This window comes from Branchiostoma belcheri, unplaced genomic scaffold (assembly GCF_001625305.1).
Source record: "Branchiostoma belcheri isolate BF01 breed outbred unplaced genomic scaffold, Haploidv18h27 scaffold13, whole genome shotgun sequence".
In the NCBI taxonomy this organism is placed as follows: Eukaryota; Metazoa; Chordata; class Leptocardii; order Amphioxiformes; family Branchiostomatidae; genus Branchiostoma; species Branchiostoma belcheri.
In genome coordinates, this window is record NW_017802713.1 from 3,220,195 (window position 1) to 3,236,319 (window position 16,125).

The following is a 16,125-nucleotide window of genomic DNA, read 5'->3' on the forward strand; positions in this document are numbered from 1 at the left end:
AGAACACATATTCCCAGAAAAAAGGTAGGTGTCAAGACGTAGTTTTAAGTGTAAATACACATCCAGTAAGGGTGAATGCTCACGCCCAAGTGTTAATACACTGCAAATACACATGCTCAGGTGTGAAAACACATCCCATCGCCATCCGCGGATGCCACCGCCATCCGCGAAATTTTTACGACGTATTTTTACGACGTAGTTTAGCCATCAACGTAGCTTAGCCATCCGCGTAGTTTTAACCATCCGCGTATAATACGTGTTGGCAGCCCGTTTGAAGGTCATAATGAGTGTACTAGTAAGTTTCAGATGATGAAAAAATATGCTACGAAGAAACGGCAGTAAATGTCAATATCAGACAGATTTCTACATCCTTTTAGAATATTCTTTCTTTGCCGTCCTGAAATTTTATTCGATGTCTTTAATCGCTATAACTAGAACGACAAAATCATAACTTTAGAAGTGAAAGAAATTACCCTGTCTCCTAACAATACGTCTGAAAATTCATGTCAAGTGAAAAGGAAGTAAAAGGATTGTATATTTTAGCTTCTATTACTTTGAATAGTATCATAACATTGTGTTTTATCATTAGAATGAGGTAGTTTGGTTTGTGCCATTTCCAGCAGATATGCCGTCTCTTGCTGCTCTGTGATTGGTGGTAGAAGGAAGGTCGGACAGAAGGGGAGGAAGCGGGCACAGTTGGAGCGGCGGATGACGCCCATCCCGAACGGCAGATCGTACACCTTCATGGCTTCCCGCTGTTCCAGGGTCATCTCTGTGTCGCTGCCGGCTTCTTTGTTCCAGTGAAGCAGGCCTCGCTCTTCTGCAGTTCCTGAAAAATCATATCAGGGGTGCAAAAGAATTCATCAGAATTTTACGGAATTCATGCGATCCATTACTAGAAACATACGAATTTTTCGTAAAACATACGAATTTTACGAATTTTACACACATGATCCATTACGCGGAAACATACGATCCTTACTAATTTGAGGTCATTTGGTGACTTGCCGCCGCGATCACCGGTTCCACCGATTCCCAGCATCGCCCTGCTATTTGGTCTGAAATACAAGCTACTATGTAGGGAAAGATGCCCGCATAAGTGCAGTTTGGGGTATAGCAGGGCAGGATAAGCCCTTAAAATTCTTTGAAACCGAGATACTGTACTTCTCCGTACAGTATCGCTATCGCTATCATAGTCCGCCATCTTGAACTTGCTGCCGATGTCACGTAATCGTGGCGCAAGTCACCAAATTAGTAAGGATCGTATGTTTCCGCGTAATGGATCGTATGTATTCCGTAAAAGTTGTATGATTCTAGTAATGGATCGCATGTATTTTGTAAACCTCGTATGTTTCTAGAAATGGATCGTAAGTATTCCGTAAACTTCGTATGTTTCCTAGTAAGGATCGTATGAATTCCGTAAATTCTGATGAATTCTTTGGCTCCCCTGGATATAAAGCAGCCGAAAAAAAATTTCATCGGGTTGGCAGAAGATTGGCACAACCGGTAATGTCTCTCACCTGCTTACGTATTAATATCTCAGACATCTCCTTTGGCGTTTCTGACTGGAATACTGATTCGAATTCGCCGCTATATCTTACCGATGTGTAATAGACTGGCCTGGGAGAGGGCCAGGTTAATATACAGAGTTGAAGAAGAATCAGTTGGATCAAAAAGGCGGTGTAAATAAGGAACTCATTGTCCCCAGTGATCCACCGGGACAAGGGGGGGTACAAAATTAGTCACGCTTGGGATTGTGTTCTCGGCGCAAGAGCGCCACCTACATCGGATACATGATATAGCAGAGAGAAGCAGTACTTTAGCCGGAAGCTCTGAGTACAGGCATCAAAACGTATGAAAGTGAGAAACGGTTATGTACAATGAAATTATCGATACATAAAGCAACTATTATGCCTTCTTCTTTATTAAATTTTAACAGCTACATACATAAAACCAGAGGAAATCTTAAGAACATCTATGTGGAAACTGTTTCAGATCGTGAATAAAACTGCAATACCAGGGATGGTGTTGTCCAGAATGAAGGCGATGAAGCCTCCCAAAAACATGCTGGTGGTTAACAGAACTGTGATGATCTGGTTTAGTTCAGGTACATCTGAGGAAGGAGAAATATCTCTTGTATTTTATAATCGTGTTCTAGATAACTATTTACAGCTCACAAACAAGTTCAATACTTAGCTACGTATTGGAATATCTGATGAATGAATCTCTTCAACGTTAGCTACTTATTGATATTAAGTGCATGTTTAGGCATTTCCCTGCCTGCTAGTTTCATGAGATTAAACGTTTACATCAGAAGGGCCAGGATTTAATTTTTGAGAATATCAATTTACACTCGTCATTATTTGCATGAAGGTTTTCTACCTCCATATTATTTGGTAGTCTCTAACATTTTTTTCATCAACTCAAGTTTTAGGAATCTTGTCTTTGGCAGGTTTGACTGTACTTAGGCCACACCAATTAAATTTCTTGGTTAACGGATTCGCCCGCTTCATTTTTTTTCTGATTTGCAAATAAAAATAAAAATTCAGAATCAACTGCAAAATGCTCATATTTTCCCCTGAACAGTTGAAAACAGGCCTTTTCATCCTAGTTGTTACAGTTATTCCATCTTTCAATGCAATGGTATCATTAAAAGTTAAAAATTCATTGTTTAAATTTTGAACCAGCCTGGTGTGTTGACTTCACGGCTCCTTTCGTACCATTTTGGGCCATAATAGGATGCCTAAGCCTGTTTTTTTTTTTCTTCGCCCGCCCGCCCGCTCCATTATTTTTCTAGAAAAATCCGTCAACCAAGAAATCAAATTGGTATGGCCTTAGGAAGACTTACTTGTTTCAATAATTCCAGGATGCTTCTTGAGCCAATAGGGCACAGCTAGACCCATCAGAACGGAGAAACCAAACACGAAAAGGTTCCGGGAAGAGTTCAGGTCGACGAGCTGTAGGTTGGAGACGCCGATGGCGGCGATCATCCCGAACATCACGCAGAACATCCCGCCTACGATCGGGTCCGGGATGGTGGTGAACAGGGCGCCGAACTTCCCCAGCATGCCGAGAAGGATCGCGATAACGGCCCCTGCCTGGACTACTCTCCTACTGGCCACCTGCGGAACATACATGTATGTATGTATGTATGTAAGGTTTATTGCAAGTTCCTGCCTTTAGGCTAATTGCAAGAATATGTAACATTAAAGTGAATGATGGGCAATGGATAACAATAAAGTATGTGACTACTCTAAATACTGACCACTAAATTCTAACCTGTTAGGTTTGACTTCTTTTTCTGAGACAGTGGAAGACGAATGATACTACTTTTTCTTTAATGTGACTTTAAGAGGAGAGTTGTTTTTTTTGTCTGTAAACTTAGGATGGCCTCTTTAAACAGGTCATTTCTTTTGTGATAGTAGAAGAAACAGTTTGAAATAAAATGTGTTTCGTCTTCCACCTTGTTTGACATGCACTATTTACAATTTATATAACGGGATGTGTTTACAGCCCATTGTACCATTGTACCAAAGGGGAATTCCCTTAGCTCTTTCCAACATGCATAATGAACAGTGGACCGCATCTTACTGCCCCACCCTAAAGGACTGCGACTTTTTTCAGTAGCATGTATGTCAGGTGAGCGACATCAGTCGGGATTCGAACTCGCAACCACTTAATCCAGAGGCAGGGTCTCTAACCATGAATTTAGAGGCAAGTGCACACAAGAGCAACAGGACGCAGGATCGATATCTGGCCTTGTGTCCGTGGGGAAAGGAACTTTTCTCATTTCACCCATGTATAAAATGGGTACCTGACATCGGTTGGGGAGGTAAAAGGCAGGAGAAGGAGAGGTATAGACTCCGCCTTCCAATACAGTACCTTAGGCACAGTGGTAAGCATGCCACTGTCTCTACGACCTGGAAATGGTACGGGACTACTTTTCTTTAGACAATGGAGAACTTAAAGACAAACTTTAAAAACGAAATGGATATCTACAGGAAAACAATTACTCAAAGAACTGGTATATGTATTGAAAACTGCTTGACGTTTTAAGTAGCATACACTGTTTTTTTTGTTGCGTCAGTGACTGACAAAAAAAATAATGGATGCTACTTGAAACGTATGACAGTTTTCAATGTTTCATATTGGCTTGAGTAACTGTTATCTTGTGCATATTACCTTAGTGATGCCGATGGCCCCTATGTTCTCACTGTACGATGTTGTGCCGTTTCCTGAGCCCCAGGCTCCTGCCAGGATACACCCGATCCCTTCTATACCTATTCCCCTGTTGACGGCATGGGTGGGGGGAGGAGGGGCACCTGGGCAGGGGAAGACAGTCAGACGGGCACATATATACTACCATTAGGTTGTCCTTTGAAACCTACAGTTACATAAACTAAATCAAGGTCTCATAAAAGTACTTTCCCACATTTCAATCTCAAAAATTCGTCCGCACAAGAGAGTTACAAGTGTCTGCTTCCTAAACACACAAGGAAAACAGCACTCATGACAACCATTTCCATTTCGGGTCCTTTTAATGCACAAAATGGCGACGTCAGCCCAGATAAAATGGGTCATTAGCTCTACAGTATTGCCAAAAGTACTAATGAATGTATGCTTTTACGAAAGTAGTATTTTCGTGCCGGTAGTAACAGCGCCAACTGGTGTATGTTGATGGCAATGCAGGTAACATGATAGTTGTAAGTTTTGAGTATAGAAATGCAATAGGCTTTACAAAGCACCCAGTGTCATATGCTAGTTCCCTTCACAGTCCAATTTTCTTGTGTGTTTTCTTACAATTAAAAAGCATCTCTTACAACATAGCGACATGATACAGTTTCTGAATTTAATAATACATCTGTTAGCATGATGCATGATATAAACATTTTAAAGAGAAGGAAAAATCAGCTTTACCGGACAGCCTTGCGCATGCGTAGTAGTCACCAATAGACTCGATCACGGAAGCCAACACTCCTGACAACATGCCGAACACCCCCGCAACACTCACAGTGGGCATGCCCCATTGGCCTGCACAAAAACATATTGGTTACAAAGAACATATCAGAGAACAATACTAATGTCTTATAATGCCAAAATTACTTCCAAAGGAAAGAAAGTGTTAAGAAATTAAAATAAAGAATCTATTACTCGCAATACTATACTCTGTGTGTTTAGTCATTTGTTCGACCTTTATCAACACGTAGGTTTATAATGAAGGCAACTTTTTTTATTCGAACACTCGCGTCAGTTTTAAGGTTCTTAGTTGATGTCATCTATATAATAAAACAAACATGACCTTACCTGCATAAGGTAACCTAAACCAGGGTGCCTGCTGCAGCACACCTATCCTCACGTCTGTCCTTGCTGTGAACCCTGGAACGTTCGACACAGTCAGGATGGCGCAGAAAATCCAGGCAATGACCATGGACATGATGACCTTGAAAAGATAAAAGTGAGACATAAACATTCGGCAACTTTCATCAAGAATGTACTATATGTAAGGGCCTAATACATCATCAATTGCAAACGGGGGGCATCTTTGGGTTTGTCGTGCATGTACCAAAATTTGGGGTCGGCCCTATGTTACGACAGCCCTATGTTACGACAGCCCTATGCTACGACAGCCCTATGTTACGACAGCCCTATGTCACGACAGTCCTATGTTTTGACGCCCCCTTTTTCCAACGCGATTTTGGCTATGTTATGGACACCAAATGATAAATTGTAAATGTATTGAGAGTAAGAATCTCGAAGGAAATTTTCACGTAATATATTGTCACTGACAGTGTTTCCGCCAGACTGCAGCTTAGAGATCCTGAGAGGCCGACCAGTTGGGAAGGGCCGGGTCGCGAAAATTAATGAAGTTATGGAACACCTCGCGAAAATTAACTGAGGGGGCGGGGTATTTGTTTACACTTGTTTACAAATTGTAACTGTCCACAAGCATTCTTCATTTTTTTTACAAGTATTGACATAAAAACACTGCTACAAATGGTGAACGTATCGTCAGGAATACTTAATTAGGACATTCAGCTGCAAAACTCCGAACATCGGCATAATTTATTTTAATTGTAACCTCCGGTAGCGCCCGCGATAGCCGGATTTTAATAGTGAAGAGCCTTGCTTCGTCCGTACTTCTTCCGTACTAGCAACATTTCCGCTACAAATAACTAGTTTATATCACGCCAAAAATACATCAAAACATGTAAAGAAGCATCATCTTTAATATCTCTCGTACACGAGACAAATTTTGAAAATAGTTTGGCTCTATCGTAGCTTTCATTGCAGTTTTATTCAACAAAAGTGTTCCTTGGTTGTAAAATGATCACTCATCTGTTGTCTCCAGTACAGTTTCAAATGGTAGCGTGATCGTAGCGTGCGAAAAATCGACGTTAAAAGTCAGAAAATCGCCGGAAAATAACTTGCAGCACGCATTCGCTACCTCGCCGTAGAAGAAAATACGCGCCATTTTCTCATTAATATGTAAGTAGCAGCGTGAACTCTACGCTCTGGTTGGTTGACCTCATATGACCTGCGCTCTGATTGGATAGAGCCATCTTTGCCGGCAGAGCTGCAGAATTTGTTTCTTGGCGAAGAGAGTTTAATACACTACGCTACTTTCTACGGTGTTTCTACCTCTACTTTATAGTAACATTCCATTAAAGAAATTCATTATTAAGAATTTTTGAGAAAATGTATAATGTATCCATATGGGACGATTTGTGGTGCCTTTCGCGTATTCAAGCAAGGCGGAAGTGTCAGCGAACCGCGGCGTGGATAGCGAACTGCGGCGTGGATTTCATGCAACCCGCCTGCTACAAGACCATCAAAAATACTCTCCAAGCAGAGGTTTGGGTTTTGGGGGTATTTTTAGCGTGTTTTTAGCCTTTTTTATCGGGGTCTCTCTTTTGCACTGAATTTTTTTTCCACCAAACCCAACGTTGGGTTTGGTGGGGAAAAAATTCAGTGCAAAAGAGAAAGGGAATTTTCAAAACCGAAATGATTTTGATCGAGGAAAAGGATTTGTGGATATATTTTACCGGATGGAAACTTGAAAAAAACGGCTTTTGATGAGATTAACGTATGCGAAAGGCGCCGACATCAATTCGTCAGCACATAACAATAACAATAGCTGTCGTATAATAGGGCTGTCGTAACATAGGGCTGTCGTAACATAGGGCTGTCGTAACATAGGGCTGTCGGAACATAGGGCTGTCGTAACATAGGGTATGAACCCCAAAATTTATCTGTTTTGTTTCTAAATTAACTGTCTTATATCTTTGTCCATATCAGGTTTTTTAGTAATCGCGGCTTGCTTGTAAATCCCCTGACATCAAATATGTACAATGACCTACAACACATGTGACTGTTCCAAATGCATTAGTCACCTTAAAAACATCCAATGAAATTTCAGACCAGCAAAATTGAAAAAAAGCAATTTCAGGCCAGCAGATTTAAAAAAAGAAATCTGTCAGGTATTAAAATTTACTACCATTTCTTAGCACATTTATGTCATCATTTTATAGTTGGAGTGTTTGAAATGGCCGAAAATCATCAAGAGAAGTCCCTCCTTTTATTTTGGTAAATAGCTAAAGATCCTGCAATACAAAAACAGAAACCATTTTCAGTCTACGACATCACATTTTGGCTTCACAGCTACAAGTGGGCTTAAGGATAGGATTGATCCAACTTACTACTGTAATATTAGACGAAATGTAAAAAAAATGACTTTTAAAATCCAGTTTCGCCACCCTGAAATTCAACTGGATGCCTTAAACTGAGGCGAAGTTTGTTGCTCTCTTTCAGTGGCTAATAATGGTGCAATTTAATACATTGACAAATACTGCTCATTATACCCATTTCCAAACTTTTCTAAAGGAAATACACAATGATAACAAAGGCGGAGCTGCTAGAAACAAATTGAGATCGTACAGACTGTTCAAGACAACGTATAATGGAGAAAAGTATCTAAATCTCGACAATATACGGCATAGGACCGCCACTGCAAAACTCAGGATAAGCTGCCACAAATTACACATTGAAACCGGACGCCATAACCGCACTCCCCTGGAACAACGAATATGTAGGTATTGTAATCTAAATAGGATAGAGGATGAGGAACACTTTGTATTAGAATGTAGTTTATACAACGAAGAGAGAGCAGAGCTTTATAAACTATTGCAATGTATGTTTCCCCATTTCATACATCTTAGCAACGCAGATAAGTTCATATTTCTGATGATCTTAGACAAACCTTCGATTATAAAATATATCTGTACTTATATCTACATCATTACTAAGAAGCGAGAAGAAACCAAATTATCGTAATTATTAGACTATATGTCCATAGTACATAGAATTAGCACTAGCTTGTACATTGTATATATTCATTGCAAACTGTGACGTCTTTCCTGTGACCTGTACTGAACCCAGTAGGTATTTGCGTACAATAAAGGTCTTCATTCATTCATTATATATTGTGCCTCGGGAATACAAAAGATTAACCAAATAAAAGACATGCAAACCATTTTTGTCCCCTGACAGAATGTACCTGTGGTACTTACTGGGAAGAGTTTGAAGACAGGTAAGGAGGCGGCATGGCAATGGCAGCCTGGGTCTCTACTGTACCCACAACAGGGGATGTTCACATTCCTCAAGTACTGGGAAAACAGGGTAATCAGGATTATAGTTCTGTAAAAAAAACAGAAAACAATAGGTGGGTTACCATTACAGCACTTCAGGATAAAACTTCATGATATCATTCGACTGCACTAAACAGAATGAAATGTGCATTTCAACCTAACCTATAAGGGCCGTGCGGAAACACAAACACACATTCACATGCATACATATATACAGGCATAACAAAAACAATACCTCCAGTACCGGCGCAATTGGGACCGAAGCTTTAGCGGGGAGAATTATCCAAGGGACCGACAAAAAGAGATCACAGTGCCAGGCCGTCCTTATGTATATTTGGTCAGTTGTACGGGTTTGACTGTACAAATAAACGCCAATGATAATGAAAAGTAATCTCTTTGCGGCAAAGGGAGTCTACATATTGGCACCCGACATTTAAAAAAGTTGAAGCCATCTGTAACGGTTATGACTATTGTAATTATGGTAATATGTAAGTGACTAGATGGAGGGACTTCATAGAGAGATATGAATATATTAACCCGTTAGGTAGGCACTGATTGGTTGGTGAGAGCAACCAATCAGGTGAAGGACTGTTGTTAGCATAGTTGAGCTTGGAAGTGACAATCGCTCTGCAAGTTAGTTCGTGACCGAGGATTTGGGTACGTGTACATGTGTAGTTGTAAATTAGTAGATTTTGTAACTGTTAGTACCTCATCTGTGTAATCCTAGACCATTGGTAACTCTCAGTGTAACTAAGCGCCCGAAATATTACACATACGTTCTGCGGCAGATTCACCGGGCGGCCAATGATTACAGGAGGCCAATGGATATGGAAAGGAAAGGTCTCCCATGCCCTTTTACGCAAAGCGTAGGGTGGTGCCCATATCCATTTCTAATTCTGTAGCCCTTGGGCGAGTTGTGCACACAGTTGTGCAATACACTACAGCAGGGGGCTAGTCCGCTGGTAGTGCTGTGTGTTTGACCTTCCCACGCTCTTTCTCATATATGCTGAGTGCTAAGCAGAGAAAGAGGTGTACCATTTTTAAAGTCTTTGGTATGACCCAGCCGGGGTTTGAACTCACGACCTCCCGGTTACAAAGCGAGCACTCTACAAATTGAGCTATTGCACCGGTATAAATATGGATATAGACGACCAATATATAGACTCCTCTTGCCCCAAAGAAACTGCTTGAAGAGTATACTAGAGGCCCACTCACAGAGCTGCGATGCCCCAGTGTTTGCCCGCGAAGTCTGCTGCAGCTCCCAGCAGGGCCAGGCCCACCAGGGTGATGGTGGGGGCAATGACCAACGGCCCGATAAACCTCATCAACAATCCCACAATGCCGCTGAAGCCAAGAAACACCTGAAAGATGGCTGACACCATGATGGCACCTTGGATCTGGTTAGGACAGGGCCAAAGGAAGAAAATGATGAGGTTTTGGAAGATTTACTTACTAGTCTAACCATGTATAATTATGACCATAAGTACTAGTATTATCACTTACTTTGTTAGGACAATTAGTATTCATTCTGACAAACTCTTGCTGAAAAACCTATATAATAGTTATGTAGATGTACAATGTATACTGAAGTAGTAGAATTGAAGTATGAGGAGTATGCCATAAATGATTATACTATTATTGAACATTCACTGTAAACTACGTTTTGTATGTGCATGGCCAGTCTTACCTCTCTGACTCGGCTCATCCATACTTCATCGTTGTTAACCGTCTCTCTGGTGAAATTCTGGGTCCCATTCAGACCAGACGTTGTATCTGTAGAATAGGTGATTAGTGAAAAACACAATGTATAGTCCTTCCTTGTACATATTGATAAAATCAATGTGAAGACAAAGGTACTCAAAATACAGAACTGTACATGAGTAAGAGTATTGAGTAAGAGTGATGTCAAAGTATGAAAATCGGATATTGGAATTTTTATACACAACCGGTAATTCTTCCTACCTTGCTTTCATTTCGCTGTCTGCCAGACATTCACCTCAGAGCCTCTGACCGGAGTACTGCTTCTCACCACTATATTAAAATTACTACTACTTCTTATGGCGCTTTTGTGTCGAGAACACAATCTCAAACGTGAATATAAGTTTGTATCCCCTCTCGTCCCGTAAACGAAGTGGTCTTGATAAAAAGTCAATCCTAGTGATGAACCAATACGAGGGGGGATACAAACTTAGCCGCCTTTGGATTGTGTTATTGCCGCGAAAGTGCCACCTACGTCGGCCATATAGCAGCAAGAAGCAGTACTCCAGTCAGAAGCGTTGAGAAAGATACCCGACAGGCACCCTGAAATATGTTTAAAGTTAGAACTTTTGATCCAACACAAGAAATTCTCTCACCCAGAGCTTTCGACCAGTCACTCTGGTCTTCCTCAGTAGACTGACCCAGTGAAGCTTGTCACGTGGCTTCTTTGAAGTGTGACGTCAACACTGGGTCAAAGGTATCTGGTAGACTATGTCGGCCCCGTGTTGGACCAAAAGTTCTAACTTTAAACATGTAACTACCAACACAGATGAACTTTCATGATACCCTGAAATATCATTGGATGACTTTAAATCCCACATTTCGTGCAGTGTGTAAAAAGGAAAAGATAGCTTACTTACTGTCAGGTGCAGGACACTGCCAATGTGGTAGAGCCAGGATGGCGAATGTTGGAGCCAGGAAGGAAAACGTACCACCCTGAATAATCGGTAACCTAGGCAACAACGTAAACACATTGTTAACGTTAGTGTAAGTAAAATAGAAATGCGCAATCCAAACCCAGTCTAAATGTCATCAAATGTATTTTGGGGGCTAAAGTCAAACACAACCTGAAACATTTAGTTTTGCATAATTTCATAATTTGAATAGCGTTAGATGTTACTATATACATTGTATGCACAAATATGTTGAAAAGTGGAAGTATTTTACAAAAATATTTTAGATGAAAAATATTAATTTTTTCTTCAAAAATATTACATAATGCACCTTTAGAATTATGTGCATAATCATAATACTTTACCTGACGCCAAAAATGGTCTGTAAAAGTGTACAAATTCCAGACACAAAGAAGATTGTGCTGATGAGTTTACTCTTGGCCAGGTTGTCATCACCAATACAGAGGGCAGGAGACAGAAGGAGCGGAATTGCAATGGTGCCACCAAACATGGTCAGGTAATGCTGAAATCAAGAAATACAACATATTCTTAACCGTTGTCCTGCTGGCAATTTTTGCATTGTGCAACCCATGTATATATGGGTCCCGCAGGACAATGTAGAGGAATATTTATTGAGTAAAGGTTCATAATTACTAAGATAAATATGCGCATAGATACAATTTCTTCATCTGCCTACCATTAGACAAAAATATAATGTCTTTCAATTTAAACTTACACCTTGCTGTTATGATGATAAGGAAATCCCACTTCTGACACCATTTTATGTTGAAGTCATACTCATGTGTCATACTCATGCCTTGTCTTACCTGAAAGCCCAGCAATAAACACAGGTACCATGGAGGCACATCCTCAATGCCGTAGGCAAGGTCCAGTGGTTTGTTTTTCAGCTCGGTAGTTGACTCGCCTTGATTTTCCACGTTCTACAAAATAGAATATTTGGATGATATTGCAACATTTTATACATGGTAACTTATCAAAAAGTTTATGAAACTTTGCCGATTCTGAATCCTCCCTTTTAATACTGTTTTATGGAAACCCCCTCATTCTGTGACTCCTACAAAGCAATTCATAATAGTGTGCACGTCAAAGTAACATTTTTATGTACTATTTATTTGATTATTTACTGTTTTGGCTGTTTATATTTTAGCACTTTCGACTAGGGTAGCACAACTAGCCTGTGGCTATTACAAATGGCTTGCTATTCTGACAAGACTAGACATTAATTACAATATCATATTATTTGAGTAGATTAACAGTCTATAACATTATTCTTAGAAAGAGTGTAAACAAGTCGGCCGAATACAAAATTTTGTTTACATGTCATAAATGCCCACTGCCTTTGTGCTGCAGTACTGTACTCGTAGTACTCTACACTGCTCAACACCCTTTATAAATCCTACTTAGTAGTTGTTGGAAAATGTAACAAGTATGCGACAATTCTCCGTAAAGTTTTATATTTTACATGTCAATGGTACCCGTCCGACCTGCCATGGACTGGCCGGATCTTTCGTCCGTGTTCCCGACCTCCATCTGACCAGGTTCGGCTGACGGTCTCGAGCACACTGATCAGATTTAGGTCATGCTAGTCTTTCTATACGAATCGAAACGAAGTTAGATTTGAGTCACATTTGACCCCTGAACATGCCCGGAACATTGCTGACTTACTCCCGAATGGTAGAATAGTGTTCTGCTAATTGACAGCCGAAAACCAGCCAACCATAATTAGCAGCTCCTGACCGCCTCCAAATACTTTTAACATTTTGAAACTATCGGCTGGTGCAGTAGAATAACTGCCGAATTCACCGAGAACCAGCCGACTTTGAGACGATCTTAGCTTATAACCATGGGTGTCCAGCGTTCTGCTAGTGTTAGGGAGGCCAAATTTGTGAATGTGAACAGGGACCTGATGATGATGCGGCCGGTATAATGGTGATAAACACGGTAAATATAACTCACCTAAAACATGTCCCCAAAATGCATAGAAAATCGCTTACCTCTACTGGTGCCCTATTTGCAGATTTGCCGTCCATCCTGATGATCTAAGCAAACGTTGGGAGTTTGCAAGCGCTCAACACAAGTGCAAGATAAGACAACGAAGTAAACTCTCTGCCCACCTAACACGTATTTGAATGACCGTTTTAAAATGGCCCAGTGTCTTGGACCCGGGTAACCAGTATGTGCAGTTGTCTAATCAGGTAGGTATGCTAATTTTCTATTGTATTCATTCTACCGTGCAGAGCTGTCCCGCGGCAATACAATTTTTTGGTGACGCCCGTGGGCAGAGCCCTTTAGTATACTATATTGTATGAATGAATGAATGAATGAAACTTTATTTCCGTGTCGTGCGCTATCCCGCGCCCAGCCCGTGTGGGCTTATACGACACCGATTCAATAAGTTATACATAAACAAAAGACGACCAAAGGAACAGATAACAGAATCCAAACAAAATAAGTATTGTATGTCCTGATTGTAAAAATTGTAGGAATTTGCTCTGGTTAGATTAGGTGTATGCTGTGTAGTCACTTTTTTCGACCCTCTCAGTGGCGACAACTAGCCATTAGAATTAGACAGATTTCCGACGGGACTTGCTGGAATAGAAGCTCGTTATAATTCAATCACAATCACGCTTCATTTCTTGACCAACATGCACACGACGTGCTGATTCAAACAAGCAAGACAGCGCATGTCATGGTGTCTTCCAGAAATACAATATCTTTTTTGCAGATTTTTCGTATATTTTTTTCACAGACACATCCCGTAAACATTACTAGAAATACCTACAAACAAATCGCTATTATTATGGCGTTGTTACGTACGCTTTGGAATTTCACAGCTCATGTACACAATTTGTGATGTCAATATTAGCTTACATGATTATAAATCGTAAGTTTCTTCATAAATTTACGCAAATAACAAGGTGTTCATTTTGTGCTACAAGGAGACAATATAGAAAACAATGAGGCTTGCGAAATTCAGATTCACCTAAGCGTGCAAACAATAACAAACAAGATGGCGTCACATGACAAACGCTAGTAGGTACAAACGAATTTTAATTAAAACAACTGCGAGAGATGCGGTATGTTAACATACACACACGCACACACTCACACACACAACCTCACACACACGCGCGCGCGCGCGCGCGCGCGCACACACACACACACACACACACACACAGAAACACATGCACACAGAAACACACACACACATATACCAACATCCCAGAAAACATAACCCTCTTGGCGAGGGTAATACTAAGAATTCTGAGGAAAGAAAGGACAACAACTTTTCTTCCTTTGTACGCTTTTAATTATAATTTTCCTTTTTATACATTGTATAGGTTGTAAATGCTAAGCGTCTGGAGTTCACAAGACAGTAGAGGCTTGTAGCTTTGCCTAGGCTTGAGAAACAAAAAAAAATATAATAACAAACATATTTTTATTTCAGCTTTATTCAGTATACAGAACATTTGGAAAATATTTACATATGAAAAAAGTAAGAAGTATAAAAAGAAATCAAATCATAACTGTGTCATTTAACATATTACTGAAAGGAATATTGATAATTGTTAGGTTTCTTGCGTGTTTTTAAAAAGTGGATAACGTTGCAAAACCCATTAAACATTTTATCAGCGTTGCATAGAATAACGCTTCTGCAACAGTGGAAATCGTTATGTTATACGAGAAGATGGAGCAATAAGTAACAAGCAACAGTGTTTTCAAAACAAGACAAAACTGCTCATCATATTTTTCTGATTATATATCAGTTTTCTGATTGCCACCCCTTCAGCTTTCGAATAGCTATAGGGCAGACAGCACTATTAGATTTGGCCATAGGAACACATGCTTAAATACACAGAAGTCCTCATGAAAGTACTTGCCCATACTTCAATCTCGACAATTTTTCTGCACCAGGTAGCCACAAGGGTCTGATTCCCAAATACCGAAAGGAAACAGGGGGACGACCTGGTCAAATTCCCGGCGCAGCTGATGATAGTAACAAAACCTCAACTTTGACCTAATTTTCCATGGTATCCATCCGCACAGGCCAGACAAGACCAAACCACTCACATCTCTCTTTACGCCAAATAAACTGGTAAAATAAACAAACCTTGACCAAAGTAGGAAATTTTAGACCCTACCTGTGCCTTCCAGCCCAAAAAACTCCCAAATGGACCAAAACTTTCAAGAGAAAAGGGATTTTCAAAGGTATTAACTAGGCACTACAATCGTTCCCATTTTTAGGCGTATACTGAGCAATGCATATGTGGTGTCTGCCCTATAGGACAGGTGGATGGACGGATTGCGGTCGAGCATATAACATCACACACAAAATAACGCTATGTACAGAAAACATGTTTCTTCATTATATTTAGACGTCGTCATCGTTGAGTGTAAACGGAGAATCTACTCCCCAGGCTTTGGGTGAAATGCCATCAGAGCTGCTTCGGTAAGTCGACGGTGGTGGTGGTATGCTGGGGCCATAGATGTCTGCAGGAGCGCTGCGACGCAATGAATTTCTGTAAAAAAGAAATTAAAACAGTAATAGATATTGTTTATTGTTTATTTGAAGGATCTCCAGTAGTGAGTATAAGCATACGCTTATACTCACTATTCTTCCTGGAGTCTTAAAAAAACATTACAAACTTATTTATAACACAGACGTATATACAGTTGCTTATTGCCACACATAAAATGCAACAACCTGTAGCAATTACTTAACCTACCCTATCCTATATACAACAAGTAATAAGGTATACATAAGAGATTGTTTGAGAGGTCAGAGGTCAGTGCAATAAATAATACAC

General features: G+C 40.3%; 2 protein-coding genes across 2 annotated transcripts in view; both read right to left on the reverse strand.

Moving 5' to 3' along the window:
- Positions 1-275: 275 nt before the first annotated feature.
- LOC109463843 (solute carrier family 23 member 2-like) lies at positions 276-13,432 on the reverse strand. The gene is given in 14 exon segments (XM_019760721.1): positions 276-635; positions 638-829; positions 2,018-2,113; positions 2,849-3,122; positions 4,183-4,322; positions 4,918-5,031; positions 5,305-5,440; positions 8,568-8,694; positions 9,861-10,042; positions 10,333-10,418; positions 11,264-11,355; positions 11,662-11,819; positions 12,124-12,237; positions 13,312-13,432. Coding segments are annotated over 14 exon segments (1,797 nt in total). The 5' UTR covers positions 13,348-13,432; the 3' UTR covers positions 276-585.
- A 1,187-nt stretch (positions 13,433-14,619) lies between these two features.
- LOC109463724 (mucin-like protein) overlaps positions 14,620-16,125 on the reverse strand; it is a 31,674-nt gene continuing 30,168 nt past the window's right edge. The window contains exon 29 of the mRNA XM_019760573.1: positions 14,620-15,837. Within this exon, the coding sequence (XP_019616132.1) occupies positions 15,690-15,837 (148 nt within the window). The 3' untranslated portion in view covers positions 14,620-15,689. The remainder of the gene's footprint in view (positions 15,838-16,125) is intronic.